Consider the following 27,834-nt stretch of genomic DNA (forward strand, 5'->3'; position numbering starts at 1 on the left):
AATTTTAAAAATTTCTAGCAAAAATTCATTGTAATGACAAGGTATAAGTGTGTAGAAATTCGTTACAGTAAACTTCTTTTTATGAATGAATTATAATCGAGTAAATATAATAGGGTGTTCTAAAAATAAAAAAAAGTATGCCAATTTGGTGACTGGATCACATAATGCAACAATTTCTAAAATAAAAATATCCAGTAATATTCTAACTTCTACCAAACCTATTTACCGAGAAATATCCCCGTTACCTTCATTTATTTCTTTTTTTGAAACTCCTTTGTCAAGTTCGAGAGAATTTTCCTCTTCACAAGATATAAATTTCATAAGGATTCGCATATTGTAAAAAAAATTGTTTTAACTCACTTTTTTTCTTTCCTTTTGGCCATTAAAGTTCTATAATAGCCTCGCCGCGCTTATCTTCTTTTGAAAATCTTACATGCAAGAGGTATGCCAAACGAAATGCATTCCGTACAGCTGTAAAATCGCATAGCCTCAGGTATATTTGCAAGCTTCGTAGCTACGATACAATTCATATGATGAAAATGGGCAACTCGTTCGTTTTAAGGAGAAAATGATAAAAAGCATTTGCTATTATTTATTTGAAAGCATTTGTATTTCATGATCAAATTTATGCTGATATACCCACAAAATAATATCAATTCACTATCATGGTTTGAAATCTCATTCCAAAAATTAAAGAGATGAGGGATTTTCAGAAAATAATTTATGGAACAAAATTCAAACTTATTTTATCGATCATACATAGATTTAAAATTAAAGCAAACAAATGGGCATTGAAACCTCTAGATAGAAACAAAGTTGGCAAAATATAAAGATTACTATCAAAAATTAGAATAGATGGAAGATTTACCATTCCTGGCAGCAACATATTAAAAATAACCCATAAATACCCAATATCAATTTAAATCTATGTTAGAAAAATACCCATTTGCTCACTTTCCCTTATATTGCAGTTATATGATCTCATATGAGTAAAATCCCTCAAAACTTCCATTCCAGTTTCATTATATATAGAAATATATGTGTGTGTGTGTAAGATTAAGTCTAAAACAATAAATAAAGAAGCTTTTAAAATGCGTAACAGATTTTATTACATTACGTACATAGAATTCTCTATCAAAGGACATATACATGATTCAAAAAACAGAAAAAATAAGGAACTAAAAAATCCAGAGCTGAAACCAAATCTTTTAAGAGGCTTACACCAGAACTAACTCCAAATATTCAGACACTTGCCAAATTTGTTCACATTAATACAAAATAAGTCAATCCCTGATGAAAATTTTGCAGGGCTTTTGTTCAATAAAAACATCTACAGTTTCATTCATTTCCGATTTATATACAGTTTAAGACAATGGAAATTATCCGAGTCTTGCAATATTTTCATTATGTATGAGCATCTTTAAGTAAGCCCTACAAACACTTTACTCATAAAAAGCATTAAAATTGAAATTCCTTAAAATACACTTTTACACTAAAATAATTGAAAATTCACATTTTGCAAGTATTTTTATCATAAGTAGTTTCAAAAATACAATATTCTTTACAATGTATCTAGTTTATTTTTCTCTCACATTTGACAAACTACAATCCATCAAATTTAGGTCTGGGCAATTTTGACTTGAGATTGTTTGAAAATTATGAAGACCCCCCTTTCTCAGCAGATACAGTTCCCCACAATAAAAATCATACTACTGCACACTAAAATGATTGAACAAAGTAAGCTATTTTAATTCATTAGATTCCATGACAAGCAAAATGTAGCCTTCAAAATATTACAATAATTTTATTAATGAACACTAATAAAGCAGCCAATTAAATACAATATTACTAATGCAAACTTCATTTTATTTAAGCTCCTTTTTACACCTTTACAAAATACAATGAAAAAATGACTAAATACTTCATCCTAAAATAAAGAATCAATGCATGTTGCCATGTTCTGATTCTTCAAAAGAACAAGACCCTCAACAAGAAAAAATCAAACAAAAGTTCAAAAACTACTCACAAAGTTTTAAAACATTTAAGAGAAAAAAGCATATTTTATGCAGATAGTACACCAAGTATGATACAATTTAACAGAGAAAGAATATCACAAATTCAAAAGTATGTGCTATGACATGTAATTAGCAAAGAGATTATATGGCATCTATGTCCAAGTCATCATCATCATTATCAACGGGGGCTGCAGGTTTCGCAGGTTTTGGCGTTTCCTTCTCAACACTGATGGATGTACTGATGTGACGATCTGAATATACAACCTATAAAAAGAAATTGCAATTTAATATCATACATACAGTAAAATACATTACATTTTCTAATTCAAAAAGCTTCCACTTACTTCAACTTCTTCCTCCTCCTCTTCATCACCATCGCTAGATTCTTCCTCCTCAGCTTCCTGGAGCCATTTGATGAAAGGTTTGGCTTTGTCATGTATTTCTTGGGCCACTTCCTTGCTTACATATTTTTTAGACACCTAAAAGATAGTACAAGTGCAGGATTTAATTAAAAAACTATTAAACTGGCAATCAAATAGAAAGAAAAAAATTGCATAAGATTATTTGTTAAATATTAACAATAAGAACACTAAAAAATGATGTTCATTTTAGGCCACTTAAATTAAGAATTTACACAGAAAACTAAAGTTTCGTTTAAAATACACTTTGAGCATATTTAAAATAATAACATGGAGTTTATTATAATTGATTAGTTTTATATGCCAATAAGTTATATACAATTAAAACACAAACTTTCATTAGTTGTGAAAAGTTCAAACTTCATATTCACCTTTTGCGACCAATCAATCAAAACCTCTTCCTCCAAGATGTCGGTATCATAAAATGCTTTCAAGATGTGCGGAACTTTGTTGATCAGAGCATCTTTGTGCAGTTTGATTACTTGCTCCAAGCCACCCAAAAGATATTTCTGGGCTTTGTGATTCCCAGCAGTGAACTAAAATAAAAAAAGTTTATATTAAGGAGCATATAAAAGGGATGTTTAATATCCACGAAAGAGTAAAAAAAATTCAAAACTTACTCTCAAAAACAAAAGTCGATGAGTTTTAACTTCTTGAAGAATATTCTCCCCAAGTAACAACTCACATAAGACCAGCACAGCCTTATCTTTAATATCAAGTCTCTCAGCCTCACCAACCACCTCTTTATGCAGGTTCTCTATATTCCCAGTTTCTTTGTGTTTCTGCAGAAAGAAAAAAAATTATATTCATAATGAAATATTACAACTTGCATATCATAAAGTTTTTATATCAACTCAATTATAATCATAATGGGATATGGAAATGGAAGAAATAAAATAATTCAAATAAGCTAAATTCTAACAAAGACATTTTTATAGGAATATTTTTTAATGATTTGTTTCTTCAGCATTATCACTGCTGTGTGATTATATATACATTTTACAAATTTTAGATCCCACTTAAATTGCCAATTAGAATCGTAAAAGGTAAAAATTAAATTCTTAACAGACAGTGTATGCTCTACAACATTGGTTAACTAGTCATCAGCCTCATTCCCTACCAATATAGTACATATGTCACAAAAATCAAAAAATTATTGAAGACGTTTAACAATGATTAAATATAAAAAAGAAATATTTTTTAAAACATACACAATTTTGTTTCATTCAATAGAAAACACTTTTGCTTTTCTTAAGTCATCAATGCCAAGTGTAACTTCATAACTGCCATATTCATATTTGTTATGAAGTTTGGCTCTAGTATTTTTGTATTAATGCCAGAACAAGAAACTATCTTCTCCACACATGTTTAAAAAATGTTATTCAAATTACGGTCAGTGAAGATTAAGAAAAAGGGCATTTTCAGTATATTTGGTAATTTTTCATAAATATTATATATATGCATGTGTATTTTAGTTTTTCCATACTATATATATATTATATATATTGTAATTCCATTATATAGAACCATAATTCCACAATCTAATTTGCCATAATCTAATTCAACAATTTTTATCCAATTTAGTGTTTTCAACTAAATATTTTAGAAGTTATAAATTTACCTTAATAAATTCATAGAATAAATCAAGTCTTTCTTGGGGGGATTTTTCCAAGTCATCGTTGAGCATTAGACCTTTGGCTCCAGATGTTAAACTCTCCATTCTTCTAGCAACGGCTTCAGCATCTGTATCGTCACACCAGTCATCATCGTCCTAAAAATGTGCAAAATGAATAGAATATTTCTTAATTATTACTAATCCCATTATTAATACAGCAAATAATAAAAATATTTATATAAAATTTTTTGTATGTAGTCAAAGTAAGCTATTAAGAAGAATTTCTTCACTATATCATATTTAGATGAAATTTATAAAGATGTAAAATGAGGATAAATGATTCAATAATTACTACTGAGAAAAGACATTTCATCCTAACATTTGTAAAATATTACAGTTAATCCTTTTGATTACTAACATGACACACTCTATCAACCTTTAAAAATTAAATAGATTATAAAGCAACTTCTTGGAAGTTATTAGAAAAATAAATCTTTAGAGCTCGTTTACTTCGCTTAAATAAGAGAGAGAAAGAAAAAAAATTGAAGCAAAGGGTTTTTAAAAGAATACATAGTCAAAGGGTTAATAAATTTCAAGTAATGAAATTAAATGCACATGACTGGATGTGGCTACAGAAATGTAAAAAGAATTTTCTTGATAAAACTTTTAGCATTTCTCTGATTTAAAGCTACAAATTATATTAATCTCATTGTTTTCTCGCTACTCAAAATTACATATAAATAACATACAATATTAAAAAATTTAGTTATTTAATTTAAAATAAAATTATTATACAAAGAAATATATTACCATATATATTTTAACAAAATTCTAAAACTAAGAATTTTTAAAACTGCTCTTTATAACAAATCAAATTATGTTAACAATAAGAGCTACTATTTTCCTTGCACAAAACTTTAAAATAATTCAACAATTCTGATATTCATGCAAAGAGCTCTACATAAAAAATGTTACAGCATATTATATATATTAACAAAGAAAACAGAAATTACCAAAATATTTCTTTCAGAAATCAAGAAATTTAGCTCTAATAAAAAAAAAGCCAATATAAATGTATAAAAAGTTTTTTTAATTTTATTTATTAATACATATAATGCTGCAAATTATAAAAAAACTCCAATAATTAACTATTGCTTGCCTATTATACTTAAACACACAAAAAATAAAAAATTAATTTCAAAATTGAACTACCAAATCTAAAACCAAGCAGTAAGAAAAGTATGATTTAGAACTTTAAAAAAATTTAAGGCTTGTAATATCTAACTTTTGAAAAGCCAAAGGTGTTTATTACTATTAATTTTTATTCTTTACTCTTTTATTGTTTCAAATTTTCATTCAATTCTTTTCTGCATCTTCGGTTTGAGAATTCCTCATATTTTGATTGTAAAGAAATGATAGAGCAGAACTGCCAATCACATGCAGTATTATGCAAAATACTCAGTAATTTTCTTGATTTTTTTTTTTTTTTTTTTTTTTTTTGAAAATTTCTCTGCTTTTTCTTTTATATCCGACTTTCTGGTATCCTGTTCAACACCATTTAAGAAATTTTAATGTTGAATTTCAGTAACAATTTAATCTCCTGGTACTGTATTAAATTTGAATAGAATACAAAAAGGAATATTAAACAAACCTTTTCAGGTGATCCATTTTCCAAATCATCAGAATCATGTTGTGGGCTGTGTGATCCACTATCATCGCCATTCTGCTGCTTCTTGGGTGTTTTTTCATCCTTACCTTTCTTTTTGCTCTTCTTTGTAGTAGAAGTTGATGTCTTGGTAGGATCCTACAGCACAAATTTGTTAGTTTAATTTTGAGTATTATCAAATTAGGTATATTTGCAAATAAAAAAAGTAAAAAGATAATAAAATAGAAAAAAAAAACATGTTTATTTATAACCCACTTAATAAAAAAGATTTTTAAAACAGATTAATTACATATAAATTCATTCATCTGTGGCAATAGCAGTTCAAATAATTATGTGCAAAGTTTGTTTTCTTATGTTACCACAATTACAAGTAATAATACTTGTTTAATATTCTTTAAGAATTTAACAAGCACTCTTAATTTTAAATTACATTTAACTGGGGGAAAAAAAAATTTCTTGTTACAATCTTAATTTGTTTAAAAGATAAGTTTTGAAAGAAGGGGCAAACTAAACAATTACAGACATGATTCATTAACAAGAGTTTTTGAAAAATGTTTGAATTTTGTTTAATTATATTGTATTATAAACCAGAAGAAAGTGAATAAACATAATCTCAGTAGAAAATAAATAGTACAATTTTTAATCATACATTTAAAGAAATTGTAAAAAATGAAAAGTTAAAAAAAAAAAATTGAATTGATAAATTTAGTTGGCAATAGACAAACAGAAAATGACAGTTTACACTATGTATAGGACTTAAACCAAACTACATTTCAAAAATATAAATGATTTATAAATGTTTAGCTACCTTCCTGAAACTAGCTTCTTATTTTAAATTGAAGTAAACGACTTTCTACTTACTTGTCCAGGTGGATTTTTCAATATGAACGTAGTTAATTTATGGGTTGAATCAAGCTGACCACTATAGCCACATGCAATACACTTTGTGTTGATAACACCTTTTTTAGGGAGGACAGTCTAGAAAGAAAAGTTTATAATATGAAATAACATTTTATTATAAAGTTTTAAAAATCCAAATATTTTAATGAAAATTATTAAATACTTATTTACAAAGGAAAGCTATTTCATGACTGACAAATATTATTAGAAAATCCATTTATCTTGAAAGTTAAACATCTTGATTTGATATTTTATGAAAGGGATTACTGAATCTATTTCGTAACAGCATTAAAGACAAACACAAACTCAAAATACTGCACAGAATCAAAAGTTATATTAAAATTTAAGTAGGCAAAGACCAAAGTGCCATCAGTGGTGTTTAAAGACAAGAATGAAAGTTAAAAATATGTAAAATACCCGATATAAAGTATGAAAAGTTTTATTTAGAAAAATATAACCTTGATATAACTGACTCAAGAAATTTAAAACTAAAAAAAAAAAAAAAAAAAAAAAAGCCAGCATGAGACCAGGTTTGAATAAATTAAATCTTAATTTGGGGGGGGGGAGCCAATATCTAATCTTTTAGATAATTTATTGAAGAGGATCAAATTATCAAAATTAATACTTTGCACTTAATATTACCTGTACAAAAAAAGAAAATTACTTACAAGTACAGTTTCAGGGTTGTCGCATGAAGGACACAAAACATAACGCTTTATAAAACCATCCAAGAGATCCTGAAGCTTTGCGGCATCATGAGAGCCATTAACAATATAACGCTCATTTTTCAAATCAAATTGAGTTTGTGCTCCAAGTTCACATCCAAAATATTTTGTGGGATCTATATAAACATACAAAAAAGCAATTCTTGAATTACAAGGCATAAAAAATACATTAACACAGAAAAACTCATATTTGTCAACAAAAATTAAACTTGCATAGATTAAATAATTGTTTATAAATCTATGCTATCAATTCAAACAGAAAGAAAAAGCTTCAAATTATATATAATAATTAATCAACAAAGACTAAAAAAAAATAAGTACAAAAAAGAAAACATTGAAATCAGAATTTCATTATGATCTTTAAATATTACCTCCATTTTTAAATGAATAATATTAGCAAATTCCACAACAGAGATAATCTTTAGACAACATTTAGTTTGCAGAATTTAAACATTAAATACAAAAATTTATATTCTTCCAACAATAGTTAAATATAAAAGACTGTCAATAAAGTTCTTAAAAAATTTTACCACATGACAAATTTTTTTAAAAAAGGTGGTTATTAAAATACATAGGATTTCATAACATTTAAAATATTGACAATAATTAACATCCATACCCATAAAAAAATTAGTATTTTTTCCATTACTCTATAAATAAAATTTAACTCTATGTGTAAGCACATAAACAATCTTAAAAACATTAAACCAAAAAGCTGTACATACGTCGATAGATAAATGTTATACAAAGTTTATGATCCAATAGATTTTAATGAATTTGAAGTTTTATAATTTCTAGGCATAATATTTAAATTATCTTGATAATTAACTGTTAAAATTAATAAACATAATTAATTTTAGAAATAGACAGAAATTTTAATCCAAGGATACTTACAAGTAGGAGGTCTATTCAAAGCTTTAGCTACTTCAACCATATTTACCACTACAGTTTTGATGCCATTTCCCTTCCCTTCAACCTATGAAAAAAATTAAATTATAAAATCATATAATATAGATATATTTTATTTATATAATATAAAATTGATTGATAATTGATATATAGATTGATAACACCAACCGATCAGAACACTGAGCTGATACACTTACCTTGGCAAGGAGCTTTGGCATTTTATAGCGGTAAAATTGGTCCGAAAGACTACGATTGACATTAACGTTACTCATGATTGAATGCTGAAATTAATAAGTGGAGGGATCAGAGAGCTGTTGCAAATGTGGGTGGAGAGAAAGTTGCAAGAAACTGGCCTGCCAGGTTCCCTGCCTGCTGTTAAGAACAGATTGCTGGGAGATGAGGCTGAGGAGATGAAAAGTCACGATCTGAAAGGCCGTAATTTTTGATGGTTACAAAGCACCCTAAAAAAGAAAGGGAAAAAAATTATCAAAAGATAATTTCAAAACAATTTTCTAGAAGTGAAAGACTATAAGTTTACTATATTGACAACAACAAAATATATCTATGCTTTCATGAAGTTAAAATATAAATCTTAATTTTAATATTCTGAACCTTTTAAATAAATTTAAATTTCATTGTGATTTTAAAAATATTACTTTTAAAAAATAGTTTAAAATAAATGAAGCAAAAAAAAAAAAAAAAAACTACTTCCACATAATACAATATTACAAAAATCAAATTTTAGAATAAATATACTTTCTTCCAAAAATGCTATAAAAAAGAAGCAATATTTATAAATCTAAATGGAAATTCCATGAAATTCTAGATACAAATATATGAACTAAATATTACTTCTTGCAACTTATTTATTCACCCCAGCTTTCATTAATCACTACTTACCTTACTGCTTGCCGATTGTTATTCCACTGCTTTCGGCAATGCATAAACCTTTGTAAGTCTATTATCGTCGAACTAGATGAACCAAATGACTCTTCCTGATAATGAGCTGGATTTCCACGTCCTAAGTGTTCTAGAGAAAGGCATTTTCACAGCAAAATTTTAATTATTCAATATAAGTAAAAATTATAAATCACAGTATAATTAGTAATAAAGGCTACTGTAGACTACTTTAAATAGATAATCAAAAAATATTTTAAAGTTAAATTAAAAAGGCCAAAGTAAAGTTTAAGGTACGGCGCCAAATTTCAATTTTTTCATGGCGATAAATTGCCAAATATGATAAACCCTGCTTGACCGGTGGCTATCCTATGGCAACCCTAAATTGGTCTGTTCTGCAAGGGTCAGGGGTCGCTCTTTTCCACTTGTAACTCCGTTTGTTTTTTCTCCTCGAAAGGGTTAGTTTGTGAACACGTGCTTCTCGTGATGGGTGCTATCTTTAAAAAATTGCCTCGTTTTCAAATCCAAAAACAATTCGATGACGATGCTGGTTTGTATGATCTTTCTTTTTTTTTGGACTTACGAAAGGCTCCGAAACTGGATGTGATCAAATGGTGTATGAATGAGAAATTGATTGCTAATGAGTATGTGTGTTGTAAATGTGGGAAAAAGATGAATTTGGTTGAAAGGATTGATTCGAATGATGGATGGATTTGGGTTTGTCGTGATAGTGTGCACTACATTAAAAGATCTGCGAGAAAACCAAAATCGTTAAAAGGGTTAATTTTTTGTCTGTTTTATCATTTTTTAAGTAAAAATTGCTTTATTTAGTCTTTTTAATAATATTTTAATTATTCTGTGTCGGGGGTTGGGGGGGCTGGCCCCCCCATTAGAATCGTTAAAAGGGTTAATTTTTTGTCTGTTTTATCATTTTTTAGGTAAAAATTGCTTTATTTAGTCTTTTTAATGATATTTTAATTATTCTGTGTCGGGGGGTTGGGGGGCTGGCCCCCCCCCATTAGAATCATTTTTTAAGTAAAAATAGCGCTATTTTGGAGCAATCTAAGATGGAGGACAATTGGCGAATTTTGTAGCATTTGGCGATATTTTGGCGAGGGTCCGTACCTTAAACTTTACTTTTACCATTAAAAATATTAATAACTACATAGTTGATACAATTTTTGAAAAACAATAAGATAACAATTTTAACAAAGAAAAAAAATCTAGTGGTATAAAAAAACAATTTTACATAAAGACTCAATGGTTAATTCACTATTGGAATTTTTAAATAAAGTATCATTTCACAAAAAATTGAACAATTGTTAACAACCAGAAGGAAAAAAGATGAAATTAAAATTTTCATTTTATACTGAATACATGAATATTTTTCTCTTATCATATACCTCTTGACATTTCATAACATTCCAAGTAAATTTACAATAATTTTTTTAAAACCAAATGAACAAGACATTCAAAAAACAAGTCACACTTAAAATCTCACTAGAAACGAAACTAAGAAAACACTAAGAAATAAAGATTTTAGATGCAAATTTTGGTATTGATCTTACAACAGTGTAAAAATATATCAATTGCATACATGTGGAATATCCTATAAACATTTTGGCATGATTGTAAATTGATTTCCAAACCAACTTTTTAAAATTCCTCCAACTCAGATAACATCAAGTCAGAATTGTTACATCAAGTGAAAAATACAGTCAAAAATTCAGATTTCATGTAATATATTAATGCTAGTTTTAAATTTAAATAGTTTCTGTATAATTTTTTATTTCGCCACAGTATTTAAAACCAAATTATTTCATCAGACAAGAACCTGATTTGGATCTACATCATTATCAAGAATGGCATCTAAAAATGACTAATGTAGAACAATAGATATGAGATGCTGATATGTATATGAATCATTCATAAGAATATTTTAACTCTGTAATAAAATATTCTATATGAATAAAATCAAAATTATTATTTTTAAAAGTATTTTTTTAAATTAGAATGCTTTACTTCAAATAATTTTAATTATATTAAAGAATCAACATGCAATGTTTCTTTTTCAGCTTCCAATATGGTTAAAACATATGGCCATCTCAATTATAAGTCAGTATACCTTAAATCAAAAATATTTCTTTACAGTGAAATGGTTTTAACTCATTTAATTTTAAATTTAAAGATAAAACTACATTAACATACCTAACATACTCAATTTACAACTATTTAATAAGTTAACTTTTATATCATTTAAAATACTTGGCACAACATGAAACTTAAAAATTGTGACATACATGAATAATCCAATAGATACTGCGAATAAAAACTGCCAACCCTAATGAAAACACTTATTAATCTTCAAACAGGAAGAAATAAGTTCAACTCATTCTATTAAAGATAATAAATCAATATGAAACAATACAGAAAAATTTCCTCTATCAATCAAAGATGTATAATGAAGTTCAATTTTAATTTACAAAAGGAAACTAACACTAGATGCAAGATTTTTTAATTAAAACAATGAAGGAAAACCTTGTTCATTACACCTTTATTTATGTTTACCTTCAGAATATATTTTAAATCTCAAGTTTTTTATTCAGAAATGTGCTTTAAAAATTGCTATTCTGAGATCACTGTTGTTAGCTACATTTTATTTCTGCCAAAAATGCAGAATTTCTTCCAAATGAGACAGCAAATATACTTTGTGATTGCACCAGATTGCATCATTACCAAAAAATTAACACAATGCGATCTCGTACTACATTTTTTTTACAAACTATTACATTAACAAATTTGCATAAAATAAATTATTAAAAGCAACTTATAACAAGTAACTTTCGATAATGAAGTTTGAAGTTAAAACCAACATCTCAAAAGTCGCCATCTTTAAAAACTATATAATCTATTAAAAATATACAAAATTCCATTTTAATAGTTTAAAGTAAAAATTGTACAATCTAAGGTAATAAATATTCATAACAATCGAAAAACTTGCCGTTATGTATTGACAAATCATCGAACAATCATTCTGATTTCTCCCAAAAAGTTTTACCAAAAATATTTTATTAATAACTAGTGAACACTCGAAATACTATATATCAATAAACTTTCTTAACATTCAAATTCGATGAAATTATCTTAAGAGAGATAACACGAAGTCAACATATGTTCCATTAAATTAACTGAATTTGTCCTCAATTAAGATATTACAAGCAATTAAGATACTGCAACTGAGTCCACGTAATGTATTGAATTATATATCTACAAAGCCAGTATTTAAATTAATTCATTCGAAATAGATTTTTTAAATAAACAGGCCAATGCCCACGTGTCACGATTATGCCAGAAATGAAATCTTATCAGAATATTCATTACAAGGCCAAGTCGGCCATTTTTCTATAATTAACGAATTTTTGCTAGTCAATAATAGTTTATATTAAACAAATTTAAATAAAATCAAAGAAAAACTTACCGATCAAACAAAATAAAGACGTCATATAAAACTGTGTATCTACGCAATTTATCGATAAAATAACAGTAGCAGATATGGCGTCAACTGCTCTGTTGCAGTGCGAAATCCCTGAAAGAAGAAGTTAGTAAAAATTAGAAAAAGCAAAACAGCATAACCAATTATGAAGATGAACACTTATATCGTACTGGATTATTGAGATATTAGATACTACAAAAATATTTCTACAGCCTAATTCTAACCCGGAAATTTTGACTACCTTACCCCTTAAATGGAGAAATAGAACTGATCAAATTCCTACGCAGTAGATGGAGCGCGCTGCCTCGTGCGAAAATAAAAATTGCCAGATATTGTTTGAAAAGGAGGGTTTCAAAATTCTTTTACGAATTTGTATCAAGCAAGTATTCATGAATATAAAAGCTATAGCAAAATTTAAAACACGGGAAAAGAAACATTTAGTTACAAACAATTGGTTTTCAAGAGTTATAAATTCTAAAGATAATATTTTAAAAGATATTATATATAAATAGTGCAGTCTCAAATGACGTAGTGGATAATGAAACGTGTTTCGTGAGAAGGAGATAAGGCCCGCGATTTCCAAGAATCTGATCTATGTTCGTGATTTCTTCGGAAAGGAGAAAATAGACACAGAATCTGTATGCTTTGGAAATGGACATTTGTTGTCAATACAAATTCGATAGAGAGATCTTCTTTCAAAAAATGATTCATGCATTTAATTTCTTGCATTTCATTCGTATTTTTTAACACTTAATATGAAAAAAAAAAAAAGAAGTAGGAATCTTTAAATGAAACAACACATTAATGCATTTGAGAAAAAAAATATTTCCAATCTAATTTCAAAATGAGAAATTTCAGAGTCATATATATATATAGCATATGATTAGCTTGCTAAAGAATATCTAATACAAAAAAGCATTATAATATTTTAAGATTCATAGGTTTATTATTTTAAATAATTGACTCTTAATATAGTAACGATAATGCGATAAAAATGGTATTTAATTTGGTCGCATGTACATGTTTCGATTAATTTTTAATTAAAGATTTAATAATTTTTTAACTATCTTATGAAATTATTTTCTGTTCTTCAGTGAGCACCGACAATCCAAGAAGTTATTACCCGCCAAATTTGGTATCCATCGATCGGCCCTGTAATGTGTTTTGCACGAGTTTAAGTTAAGCAAGTCTTATGATTTTTTAGTGCTTATACTCTGGAATATAAACATTAAAAAACACTATATGAATTTATCTTTGTAATTTTCAGTAAATTACACGAATTTTCCTTAAAAATAAAATATTAGGTGACTCATTCTTGCCAGCGGCGGATTTAGAATGTCTGCTTCCCTAGGCAATGCACATTACGAGGCCCTGTTTTAAAAAACTAGAGAAATTAATTCCAAAAATTAACATATTTTTTACTAAATTTACATGCTAATTATGTATTTTATATTTATCCTTGATTTCATGAATTCTGCGTGTGAAATTTAGATATGTTTATTTATTTATGACGTATATCTGTGACGTATTTAAGCTTTATTTTATTATTTTATTTAATCAGATTCTCGGTATTTATAAATAACATGATAAATAAATGAAATTAATTTGACAAATACTTACTTGACCAACTAAGTTTGATTAAGTGGTATCTTAATATTTTATAACTAACTGAATTTGTACTTTTTATAATTTGTTTTATTATAGACTAATAATATCAATATGCTTATGGCTTCTTCATAACCTTCCGACCATAGACGGAGTTTAAAAATCTGTCGAATTGCCGATAAATTGCATACAATTAACTATAAGCAACTGTCATACAATGGATTTATCAGTGTATGTCAGAATTAGATTCTTTAACTTACTTATTTTTCCTATGATAAGAAGCTTCCTTCGTTTCATATCATAGTTTAAAAAGAAAGGTGAATTTAAAAAATGTATTTTAAATTTACACACCTCAGAGAATATTTTTGAAAGTGTAGCCCTTGCTTTTGGACATATTGAATTCACCTTGAAAATATGCTCAGATTCTTGAGATGATTTTTGCACCACCTTAGATAATATTTTTAAAAAAATTTCTTTTCAAAGATCTATGCAATTAAATCTATTAGTAGAAACTAACAATTGTAAACATTGATGCAGATGATGGAAAAAATGTTTAATTCTATAATGCGCGTAGCATAGGTAATAAAAACGTAACCGATGTGGTTACAAAAAGCGTCACTTACAAAATTAAGAAAATACGATCAGACAGAAAATCGCTAATTAAGTAACAACAAAACTGCAGTGCTGAGTTTCACCAGCTCGCAATGTGATCAACGCAACAAAGGAAGAGAATCAATTGAACCAATTCAACCTGTCGACTTTAGACAGGTTTTTTGACAGAGCATGACATAATATGGAATTTTCCAGAAGAATCTGCAGATCGCGGTTCTCAACAGAGATAAACACATAATTCTAGGTTTTTCCCGAACATTAATTTTGGTTGCTGTTAAGTTCAACGCCAAATCGGAAAGTCCATTGAATCATTCGTTTGGCATCCATTAAGAATATCTATAAATATTTTTTTTCCAGCCATGAAACTAACGTAACAGAAAATTTATAATTCATACTGTATAGTTTCAGGACAATAGAGAAAATAATAAAATTTCTAGTTCAAATTATAAAAAAACCCTACTATAATAAAATAATATCTGCTCTAAAATAGTATCTAGATTGCTCATAGAAAATTATCTAGATACTATTAGTTTTGATATATTCAAATCATTGCATCTTTGAATTATCGCGTTTACATGTTTCTTAAAGTACAAACCCACAGACAGTCAACCCATTGTTGGATTTGGCTCGAAATTTGACAGGCGTCAACATTAAGGACGTTAAATTTTTATACCGAATTCTATTTATCTAGTTCTTTTCGTTTTGTCATTATCGTGTTAAATTATATTCGAACAGCCGGATAGATAGACTTCCTATGAATGGATTTTACTCAACATTTGAACTGCAAATTGGATGTAAAGACTGTGCTGCAAATTACTCAAATGCAAATTGGATACAAAGACTGTACACCAAATTTCAGCCATCTAGCTCAAAGTATTTCTGAGTTATCTTTGAGATAGACGGACGGATATTTTCCAAAAATGTTTTTTTCTAACTTGAAGGTCTAAAACGAGGAGATTCGCCAAACTCTTGACTTCTTCGTCGAAAAATTTTAAAAATTGTATATCTTTAATTTTTTAAACATAATACTTTTTGTTTTAAAATGTTTCTTTTAAAAAATCTGACATATTTATATTTTAATAAATATGTATAAAAAATTTTCATACCTGAATAATTCGCAAAAGTGCCTAATCGAGTCCACCGTCCTTTCAATTGTAGTTAAGAAGCACTAATTCAATTAGTATCCGTTATGAATTAATTAGACAATAGATGTGAATCCTAGACGAGTTACAAGGCAACCAAACTGTTAAAATACAGGAAATTTAGCTATATTGTTCCAAAAGATCTACAAGAAGGAACTGTTTAATAATTTGTGGCAATCATCCTGTTTTCTTCCATCAAAGTGCAGTTAACCGGACAAAAAACTGCTTTATTTTTAACCTTGGAAAATGTTTTAAGCCGTACACCTATTCGCCAAATAAATTTCCAAAACACAATAATGAAATTTGAAAGAAAATAGGAATATTGCTTCTCTCTAATCCTCATATGAGTGTTACACATAGAATCAGAATTTTCCCTCAAGAAAAGGAAATATTTTTTATGATACATGCATAAACATCTAACTTTAAGTGGTGCGAGAAATAAAGTATCAGAATCATATATCCCTCTGTCGTTAAACTTATTATTAACCTCCGAATCAGCCCAAAAATAAAATTTAACTAACTTTTTTCAATTTGTTATTACGAATTCTGTATTGGACATACTTTGCCTTCTTAGCGACGAATTCGGTGATATTTTTAACAATTTGGGGACTTGACTCGAGAAATTTCTCCTCTTTGTCTGAAAATTGGCGAATTTATCGAGAGTGTACGAAAGCCCTGATCAATCTCCGACCACTCAGTTACAGTTCTGCTTTCATTGAATAATGTGACACGTGATCATTGGTGTTGGTCCTAAATGAAATTGTTAAATGTGGCCAAGAATATAAGTCAATTTACAGCGTAGTGTTTTGAATCTTCCCCATACACTGTGAATGAAGCACTCTATTGAAAAATGGATTGTTTTTGCTTTTATCAACTGTAAATCATCGTGGTCAATGTATTTCCTTTTGTATCATCCCACAATCCACTAACTCTTCCGAACCATAATAATGTATTTCGGATTGGGGAGGGGGGGGAGTCGTCTCCCTAAAACTTTCAAGCATACTCTCTAATAAATTTGTCATGCCAAAAAACGCCTTGCATGGCATTGGCGAAATATTAATTTTTTGGTTTGAATTAGCATTTTTACTAAATCTGTTGTATCATCATTGGCGAGTTTTTTGTCGATTAATCCCTGGCATGCCGTAAATAGTATTCAAAAATCGAATTTGTGCTTTAGACACGTATTACTCATCTGATTGAAACAAAGATTTAAAACTAAACTGGGCACACAAATGTGAATCCCAGATAAATGTCATACCAAATTTCATTTATTTAAGTCATTGCGTTTTTAAATTATCGCTTTTACGTGTTTCTGAAAGTACAGACCGTCAAACCGTTGTTGGATTTGGGTCAAAATTTGTTAGGAATCTATGTACATTAAATCTATGTACAGAATTTCATTTATATATCTCTCTTCTTTTTGTATTAACGTGTTAACTTACATTCGAGCAGCCCGATAGACAGACTTCCTCTGAACAGATTTTACTCAAATTTGATTGAAACTGGCAAATTTAGTGTAAAGTCAGTATACCAAATTTTATCCGTCTACATCAAAAATTTTTTTTAGTTCTATTTGTCGCAAACAGACATTTTCAAAAAAATGTGTTTTTCGAACTCAGAGAGATTTAAAAATCTTGGAGATTCATAAAATCTCGATTCCGAATTTTTTGACGATTACTATACTTTATCTCTACTACATATGCGAGAAAGTAAATAATAATAATTTCTTGTTAGAAGAGCTAAGCATTCTTCAATGCTTCAAGCAATTACTTGAAAAGTTTAATAAACAAGTTTTGATAATTATGGCAAGAAATAACGAAAAGCACTCAAAGATTTATTAGACGCACGTTCATTCTGGAGGCATCTTAACAAAAGAAATTTAACGAGAAATTATTAATCAATTGTATAATGACAATCTCAACTATTTTATCGAAAAACAAAGCATCCAAATTCCGATTTTCCACTTACCGATATCTTTTGTAATCTCTCGTAAACTTTTTCTACAAATCTGTAGTTTAACTAGGATAAGACAGTGCCCTTGACGTCTTTGCGGGTGGGGGTAAAATTGAGCAATAAATCAGTAACATTTATTGCTCAATTATCAGTAATTCTTATTCTTATTTACAAGATTCTTATACTCACAGTCAAGCACTTGAAAGCAGACGCCCTGGCCTAGGGGTAGCGCTTCTTCCCCGTGATCTGGCATTCCGGGTTTGAGTCCTGGTTCGGTCATGGTTGTTCTCTTTCCTGTGTTCTCTCTGTGAGGTGCGTGAATGCCCCCGCCCCCCGCCGGTAAAAAAGGGGTTGTGCAAGCATGTGTGTGTGGGCTATCTTCATTTGAGCTAGAAATCAGACTTCAGCCCTCGGGTGCTGAGAGGTCTTTATCCTCAGAAGCTACTGCGAAAAATTTTGGCTTAGAATAGCCACACGACAAAAGAAAAGTATTTGAGAAGATATAGGTTACGGTCTTTCATACAATATGGAAACCATACCAAGCCATGTGTCTAAAAACAAAATGATAAGCAATTTTATGTTACAGAAATCTCTTGACCAATACTTCTTCTAGGAAAGGTAAAATCATTAAAATCCTTTTTTTATACATTGTGTCACTGTGGTGAGCAAGGGAAACTTTACTATTTTCCGATATTTTTTTGAAAACTGGAAAGTTAATATAACGATGAACCTCACAAGATGTCTAAAGGTTACATGTCTAAAGGTGATAAAATGATATAATAAAGGATAAGAAAGATAATAAAGGATGTCTAAAGGAGATAAAAGGTTACATCTTTTTTATTTATACTGATTGTATGGAAGATTCTTGGGAAGTTCGTGATAAATTTTTAAGAATATCTATCTTTAAAGAGTGAGACGGATTTTCCAGAAAATTTCTCTCATATTAATACATACCTCCCTCATAAACAAATGAGCTTTGGGAAAGGCAGACGCCAAGAAAGTTGATTTCCAGATTTTGACGATTTTTTACATTTTTAGATCTTTATGAGTTCGAAAAGCACATATTTCCATCTGTCTGTCTGACTCAAAAACGCTTGGAGGTAGACAGATGAAATTTAATATACGGTCTTTGTATCAAATTTGCAAATTTCTATCAAAGTGTGAGCAAAATGCGTCCAAAGAAAGTCTGCCTATCCAATTATTCGAGTATAAGTCAATATGATGACTACAAGACGAAGACAATTAGTTAGATAAAATTCGATACACTGAATTAACACCTGTCGAATTTTGAGTGAAAATCAACGAGGGGTTGATCTTCTGTCTGTGTGTACTTTTAAAAACATGTAAACGCCATAACTCAAAAACGGAATTATTTAAATACATCAGATTTTATATGGTACTTTGTAACTAAAAGTGTAGTTTTGTGTCAAATGTTTCATTTCATTTGCTTGAGAAAAACGCATTTAAAACACAAATTTGATTTTCGTATATTATTAACCTTATGCCAGAGAGTAATCGCCAAAAAAGAAAACACACACACACACACACACACACACACACACACACACACACACACACACACACACACACACACACACACACACACACACACAACACACACACACACATTCCCTAAGGATGAGAAAAATACTAAATTCATGTCAAAGGTACTTCGAAACTATTGTACGCCAATGCTATTCGAGACGTTTTCAAGATCACCTTTATTAGAAAGTATGAGAGAAAATTTTGGGGAGATCACTGCTGCTGGTTGTTTTCAATCAAATGCATGAAAGCTGTACGCTTAGTAATAAAGTAAAGAAAACTGCTGCTTGTACCTTACTCGCACGTCATTGGCGAATGATAATAAAGTAAGAGTGTATATGCGAGCAAACTTCTACGATTATTTGTCGACATGCGATGATACGCAAGTATCTGAAAACCTACATGTATTTTGGAATTTCTCTCTTAATGACCAATTGAAACCAAAATTTGACACGGAACTGCAATTGTAATAACAAGATTACGTAACAAATTTCAATCATTTATGTCATTTAAGTTTTTTTTATTGCATCATCTACATGCATGCGAAAATACAGACTGAGAGATGATTAATTTTTTTCACAGATTTGGTTCAAAATTTGATAAAGATTACTAAAATTGTGAAATAAATTTAATTTAACTAGGTTATTAAATTTTTGAATTATCACGTTTCCATTCATGGAAAATTATAGATAGATGGTCAACCCCTTGACATATTTGGTTCCAAATTTGACAAGGATCTACATTTTAGAAGTTGGGTGCCAGATTTTAACCTACAATTTACTTTTTGTAATTATCGTATTCTCCCGCATTCGGAAACACGTACTTCTTCTAATAGAATTTCATTTAAAATTTGACATAAATATACAAATTAGTAAGTAAAGTCTATATATCAAATTTCATCCGCTAAATTCAACATGCTTTTTTAATTTTCAAATTCATACACAGATAGATAGACCAAAAATATTTCAAGGAGTTTTACTCTTCTAAGTGCAAATAACAATTCCTAGATTGAAACGCATTAAAATTCTGGTCTAAAAGCACCATGCTATGAATAGGAAAGATTTCTACACATGGCCAACATCTTGTTATATAAAAACTGGAGAAATTGCATAGATATTTTCAGATAATTTTTATTTTATGAAGTATAACCAATGGAATAATTTGTAGTAACACTAGAATTAGTCTGGAGTATAATATTCAAACTAAAAAATAATAACAATATACAAAAAAAAAAAAACCTTAATTGGTTTCGACATTCGAACTGAAGAACTGCCAAACGAAGTAAAACACATTGCTACTTTACTTGTTAGGGCACGCTTCCTGGCAGTGTCAGTGAGATAAAAGATTATAAGCACCATTAACAATTAATTCCATGTTTCATATACTATGGTCTTCTGGTCGAAAAGCACAATGCTCTAAATAAGAAGCGATTCCTATGCGCGTGCAAGATCTTCAAATCTGAAAATTGTATTAATTTTTTAGATATTTTGAGATAAAAATTTATTGTATGAAGTGTAATTCGAAGGACAATTCGTGGTAAATTTTCTGATTAATAAGGAGGATAATATTCAAAATATATTGTTGTTGTTATTGTTGTTTCTTATGGCCACTTGCCATGGACAAGCCCGCTGTTCGAAGACAGCCGATTTAAGTCTGGGGGGGGGAGAGCCTCTTGTTTCTAAAGTAGCGCCATCTAGGGCCAAGAGAAATAAAAAACTCTTCATCGGCCCTGAGATTCGGACTGAAGAACTGCAAAATGCAACCAATACCTTGTCGGTCTGTACTTCTTTCTTCTTCTTTGCAGGGCCTCTCTTATATAAGTGTCCAAGAAACATTTCTTAGTAAGATGCACGATGATCTTCAGGTCTAAAAGCACAATTCTTAGAACAGGAACGATTTCTAAGCATGTCCAATATCTCCAAATCGGAAAATTGTACGTATTTTAGAGATATTTTGAAGTAAATTTTTTTAATGAAGTATAAGCCGCGGAACAATTTCTAACAACTTTCGGATTCGTGTAGAGAATAATATTCAAGATAAATTAAAGTGGAGAAAAGTATATAAAATAGCACGTCGTTTCGGAATTTCGAAATGAAGACCTGCAAAATAAAACAAAACACCCTTCCGGAATATCCAACTGAAAATGTTCCCTTGCAGCGCTTTTTTTATATAAGTGTCTAAGTAACATTTCTTAATTGGATACACGATTGATTTCACGACTGAAAGCACAATCTTTCGAAAAAGAGTTATTTCTACGCGTGCTCAAGTTCTTCCAATTGAAAATTTTGATAATTTCATAGATATTTTGCGATAATTTTTTATTTCGTGAAGTATAACTAGCTCAAAAATTTGTGGTAAGTTCAGGAATTAGTATAGAGAATAATATTCAAAATAAATTAAAAAGGAGAAAAAATGTATGAAACTGTTCATCGGTTCCAACTGAAGATCTGCAAAATGAAACGAAATATCCTGCCGGTTTATCCCGCCAACAATACTTCCTTGCAGAACAGCAGATAAATAAGCAGACAATAAAATTTCTTGTTTAAATACACGATGGTCTTTTCGACTAAAAGCACAATCTTTCGAATAGGAGGAATTTTTACGCATGCGCAATATCTTCAAATTTGACAATTTTTTTAAATATTTTGAGATAGAATTTTATTTTACAGAGAATAAATCTCGGAACAATTCGGACTGGATTAGTATGGAGAATAATATTCAAAATATATTAAAAAGAGGAAAAAATATATAAAATTGCACATCAAATATCCAGCAGACCATGTTCCCTTGCAACGCCTTTTTGATATAAGCATCTAAGTAACATTGAAGTATTACCCGCGCAACAATTCCTAGTAACTTTCATATTTTTGTAGAAATTAATATTCAAAATAAATTAAAGAAAAGAAAAATACATAAAATTCTTTATCGCCCCGAGATTTGCACTGAAGACCTTCAAAATGCAACGAAATATCCTGCTGGTCTATCCATCGAGTCACACTTCCTTGCCGTCCTTCTGAGATATATTTCATACTTAAATACGTCATTGTCTTCTGGTTTAAAAGCACATTGTTTCGAATAGGATCTATTTCTACCCATGTGCAAGATCTTCAAATTTGGAAATTGTATTAATTTCATGGATATTTTGAGGTAATTTTTTTTATTTCATGAAGTAAAACTCGTGGAACGTTTCGTGGTAACTTTAAGACAAGTATGAATAATAATATTTAAAATAAATTAAAAAGGGGAGAAAATATTTGAAACTATTCTTCGATGACGAGACTAGGGATGACGAATATTTTCAGAGCGGTTATTACGTAACCAATATCAAAAAGTCACAAATACAAGTGATCAATACTTTTCAAAGAGGGGTGTGATTCAAATCCTTCATACGATCTTACTGATGATATTTCGATTACAGGTTTTGGATCACGATAGAAACTAACAATCGATACGATATCACTGAAATTTGCCGGAGCGGTGACGATACGATCTGTCCAATGGAAGCTCTCGAAAGAAATCTGTGATTGGATTGAAAAGTGAACGGACTGGTTATTGGAATTATCGTATCGTATCATTGAATTGCATATCACTGAAATTTATCGGAGCGGTGATTTCACCGGAAAGTGCGAGGCTTCACTGGAAAGTGCGAAGTCACCGCTCCACTTTACGGGAGTGACCGATATTCGTATTTGATGATGCACTATTCCATACAGATCATTTTTAATCGCTCGTGACATGATTGACTTTGATTACATGTACTCTGTTTACTGCTGGCGCCATCTATTGGTAGAATATAGGACTAAAGTAAACATTTTAAAGAAATGACACATATTTTTAACTCATCGTTTCCATAAAATGGTTCACTCTAATAAATAAATTAAAGAAATAGTTTTGAGAAAAAAAATAAAATTTAAGAAGTAAGCTGAAACAGATAAATTAATTCAATCACACGTTAATTAAATTAGTAAATTAAGTAGTAATTACAATTAATAAATTTTATATTTAATATTAAGTAATAATTTTTAATTAATAATATGATTGAAATAACAGATATTTGGAACGCATATTTAAAAATAACAATGGCAATATTATTTGTTATTCAAAAAATCGTGGATTATGCATCTCTAGACGAGACTAGAAATGAGGATCCTTAAAATGCAACGAAATTCCCTGCCGGTCTATTCATCAAGCAACACTTCCTTCAGCGCTTCTGAGATATAAGCATCTAAGTAACATATCTTAAATAAACAATGGTACTTTTGTCTAAAAGCACAGTGCTCTGTGTAGGAGCCATTTCTGCGCATGTGTAAGATCTTCAAATCTGAAAATTTGCTAAAGATATTTTGTGATAAATTTTTGTTTCATGGAATCGCGGAACTTTTCGTTGTATCTTTAGGATTAGTATGAAGAATAATATTTTAAATAGATAAAAAAAATGTGTATTTATAAAGCTGTTCATCGGTTCTGAGATTCGAAGTGAAGAACAATATTACGCAATAAAACAAATCGCCGCTGTATACATGAGATCACAGATATAACGAACTCCAGAGACATATGTCAACAAATACGATTTACCGGGTGTTTCAAAAATGACCGGTATATTTCAAAAATCAATAAAAACTAAACGGACAGTGATAGAAATATACAGTTTGTTGCAATATACTTGGGACAACAGTAAATTTTCAGACAGACAAACTTGCGAAATTAGTTACAATTTACAACAACAGATAGCGCGGCAGGCGATTTGAAAGATATAGAAGAAAACGCAGTCTGAGTTCGCCATTCTGTAAGTCGTCTTTCTGCTTTAAGCGTGTGCTGTTTACAAATTGCAAGTTTGTTGTGAAAAAATGGTTTATTCCTTAGAACAAAGGATTTTTCTGGTGTTGGAATTCCACCGCGCAGAACACAGTGTTGTTGCAACAAGACGAAGTTTTCAACAAAAGTTTAATGTAACCAAAGAGCCGAAAAGCGATACAATAAAGGATCTGTTTGAAAAATTTTGAAATCTCTAGACATGAACCCCTGCGACTTCTTTCTGTGGGGACACTTGAAAGATCAGGTGAACCGCCACAATCCAGAAACAATTGAACAACTGAAGCAATATGTCTGTTCTGCATGTGAAGCCATCCCGCCTGAGACGTTTGCACTGGTTTCTGCTTATTTCATTCTGAGACTACGCCATGTTATTGCTGCGCATGGTGGATATTTGGAAAATATCGTAGTTTAGATTTTTTTCCAGACTGCAGCACCATCTGTTGTTGAAAATTGTAACTAATTTCGCAAGAGTGTCTGCCTGAAAATTTACTGTTCACCCAAGCATATTGCAACAAACGGTGTATTTTTATCGCTGCCAGTTTAGTTTTTATTGATTTTTGAAATATAGTGGTCATTTTTGAAACACCCGGTATCATTCCTAGTTTGAAGCACGAAGGGTTTTATTTAGTCTAAACGCACAATGTTATGAAGAAGAGTGACATCTGCGCATGTACAAAATCATGATATCTAAAAATTGTATTAGTTTTATAGATATTGTAAGGTAAAATTTTATTTTATTAAATATAACGGGAGGAAGTTCGTTGCAACTTTAGATTAGTCTGGGGAATATATTCAAAATAAATAAAAAAAAAGAAGAAAATATAAAAAACTATTATTCGATTCCGATATTTGAACTGAGGACCGCTCAATCCATCAGACCAAACTTTCTTGCGTAGATAGGAAAAAATAACCTTCTAAGTACGATTAACCATTAATAGTTTGAAATATGGTGGGTTTCTGTTCTAAAAGCACAATGTTTTGAATAAGAGCGATAACTGCGCACGTTTTATATTTTGTAATATAAAAATTAGAAAAATTGTATGGATATTTTGAGATAACTTTTTTTATAATTCGTAGTAAATTTAGTATTAATTTGTTGAGATATATTTAAAATAAAAAAAGCGAAGAAAAATATGTAAAAGCTTTAATCAGTTCCCATATTAGAACCGAAGACTGGCGATGGGCAAAGTCTCTTTATAAAGCTACAGCTCATTCGAGGGCCAGAGAGTTTCTAGATAGGATTATCATTCATAGCTTGAAATGCGATGCTATTCTGTTTCAAAAGCTACACGCTATAAAAAGGAGCATTTTTTTCGCATATACAAGATCTTAACATCTCAAAATTCAGTTAACGTAACGGTCTAAATTTTTTGAAACATTTTCTCTGCCTTTTCATTTAGTTTATGTAACGAAATTAACTTCGAATGGTTAAATTTCACCATGGTTATTATCTCTATTTAGGATTTTCCAGTTTATTTTTTGATTGCTGCTACATTTAATGCTATCAATGTAACAAAAAGTAAACAATTTGAATGACTAAATTAACATTGCCTTATGCTACAATATTAATATAATTAATTTGCTGAGTGAATTAGTTAGTTACCAAAAGTGGCGAGCTTGTAATATGCAAATTAAATAAGTTCAAAATATTTAAAAGTTATTGCTGTCGTTTATTTGCAATTTCGCTTTTATTCACTCTCTGAATTAGAGTTTCAGGTAGGGAATATACTGTTTAAAGTTTTAAAAAAAATTGGATGACGATGCTGCTTTTATATATATGCTCCTGGCGCAAATTTATGCGGAAGTACACCTCGAGCAAAGTTCTTTTTTCTTTACACAGAAGTTCTTTTCACTTTCTGTCACTTAACTTCCTTTTTTCTCATGTTCAAGAATTTTTTTTGTAGTATTACGTTATTATTCTGTCGCATTAAGTCAAAATCCCAATGGTGTAAAATTTCCTTTTCTAATTTTAATAGTCTTGATTGCCACTAGTCATGAGTTAGAAAAAGAAAAGGTTTCATATTAAAATAAGGGGCATGAAAAATAATCATCACATGTTTTTATTTCTAAATCACCAAATTCAGTCGACAAAGCAGCAGAGTTATATGGGATGGCATTTTGTCATAGTTAGGGTGATTCCATAAATATATCGTTATGAAAAATGCAAATTGAATTACGGCATTGAATGCTCTAGAGCAAACGTCAGAACTTAAATCCTAATCCAGATATTACCACGATTCTCGAATATCCTGGATCCTTTATTTTATCACCATATTTGTCGCTAAGTTTGTCACCCAGATCTGAGATCATTGACTCGACATCCATCTATTATCTGTAAAACTACCTTCCTTACCACCAGACTTATTGCGAGGAGAAGCAATATTGCAAATTTGTAACACTGCTTTCCTTTTTAAGGAGTGACGTCATGACAATCTCATTAGATAGAATAGTAGTCCGATATCCAGCTAGCCGATTAATGTAAATAACTTTCGGCTTGGAATTGAGTGACCACTATTTTTTTTATAGTGGATATGTTTTTCAGTTTCTTAAGGTTCTTCTTTGTTGCAGCACAAAACAATATGTCGGGCACAGACCACTTCATCGTTTTGGGTTATATACCTATACTTGATCAGGCTCCTTGAAGTTTAATTAGTCCCAAAGAGACCACTATCAGTTTAACAGTAACATCTCTGGCACCATTTCTTTCCTAGATGATTGATGTGTAGAATTTCGTTTCTTCTCTAAAATTGTAGGGCTAAATATGTGGAGCTTTCGACGGTATTTTTTAGACTTCACTTTAAAAAAAAACCAAGTATCCGCAGATGTTATTGTTAATGTTTTAACCGATATCTCTTTTTTCATTCCAATTTTTTTTTCAGAATTCTTACAATATTTGCCATTTTCAATAGAGAGATTTCGAGACAGAGCATTTGAATTTCAATGGAATGCTCCTTTCGAAAGCTGTTTATTTTCTGTACACCAGCCAAAACTTGAGTTAGAAAACAATCCTCAAGCAAACAACCTTTTCCATCGTAACATTAAAAAAATACTACATTATCAAGGCATCTTCCAAAGATAGTCATTTTCAAGAAACTACCATATCTCAAAGATCACTTTCATCATTTAAGCATAAAAGTTTTGTTGAACCTTGGACATAAATCACTCTAACATCAGAGAATTATCTAACAAACTTTGTTGGTGAAATTGAAATATGTGACATTTCCATTACATCCATAATTTATTCCATTTCCCCCACTACAACTCCTCCCCATTCTCAGGATAGCATTCGAATTCTTGTGAATTACAGCCTTCTTCAGTGACAACTTCAGAGAAGGCAGTCATTTTATTTCCGTACCTTCCTTTTTCCTCCCCACTTCCAGCAGTCACACTATCGAAGTTCCATCCAAGGATCACATTTTAACACGACATTTCGCATCCTTGGACACCTTCATTTACTTCCTTGACAGCTTCCATTCTTTTTACCATCTGCGAACATGATTCTTAATTCGATCTGCAAAATGGGGTC

General features: G+C 29.9%; 1 protein-coding gene across 1 annotated transcript; it reads right to left on the reverse strand.

The window, feature by feature from the left end:
- Positions 1-1,084: 1,084 nt before the first annotated feature.
- On the reverse strand, positions 1,085-12,960 carry LOC129971511 (eukaryotic translation initiation factor 5-like). The gene is made up of 13 exons (XM_056085345.1): positions 12,886-12,960; positions 12,625-12,732; positions 9,150-9,279; positions 8,447-8,710; positions 8,235-8,316; positions 7,284-7,456; positions 6,577-6,693; positions 5,701-5,853; positions 4,056-4,205; positions 3,055-3,216; positions 2,806-2,970; positions 2,360-2,494; positions 1,085-2,279 (listed from the first exon to the last, which is right to left on the reverse strand). Exons 4-13 carry the CDS (start codon positions 8,519-8,521, stop codon positions 2,157-2,159), a joined length of 1,335 nt encoding a protein of 444 aa, XP_055941320.1. The 5' UTR covers positions 8,522-8,710; positions 9,150-9,279; positions 12,625-12,732; positions 12,886-12,960; the 3' UTR covers positions 1,085-2,156.
- Positions 12,961-27,834: the final 14,874 nt, after the last annotated feature.

This window comes from Argiope bruennichi, chromosome 6 (genome assembly GCF_947563725.1).
Source record: "Argiope bruennichi chromosome 6, qqArgBrue1.1, whole genome shotgun sequence".
Lineage (NCBI taxonomy): Eukaryota > Metazoa > Arthropoda > Arachnida > Araneae > Araneidae > Argiope > Argiope bruennichi.

Bases quoted from the DNA above. Each gene is read 5' to 3' on its own strand.
- LOC129971511 (XM_056085345.1), bottom strand. From the start codon at position 8,521: ATGAGTAACGTTAATGTCAATCGTAGTCTTTCGGACCAATTTTACCGC. The intron at 8,317-8,446 runs GTAAGTGTATCA...TTTTTTTCATAG, and splicing joins TGCCAAAGCTCCTTGCCAAG to GTTGAAGGGAAGGGAAATGG. The intron at 7,457-8,234 runs GTAAGTATCCTT...ATGTTTATATAG, and splicing joins TTTGAATAGACCTCCTACTT to ATCCCACAAAATATTTTGGA.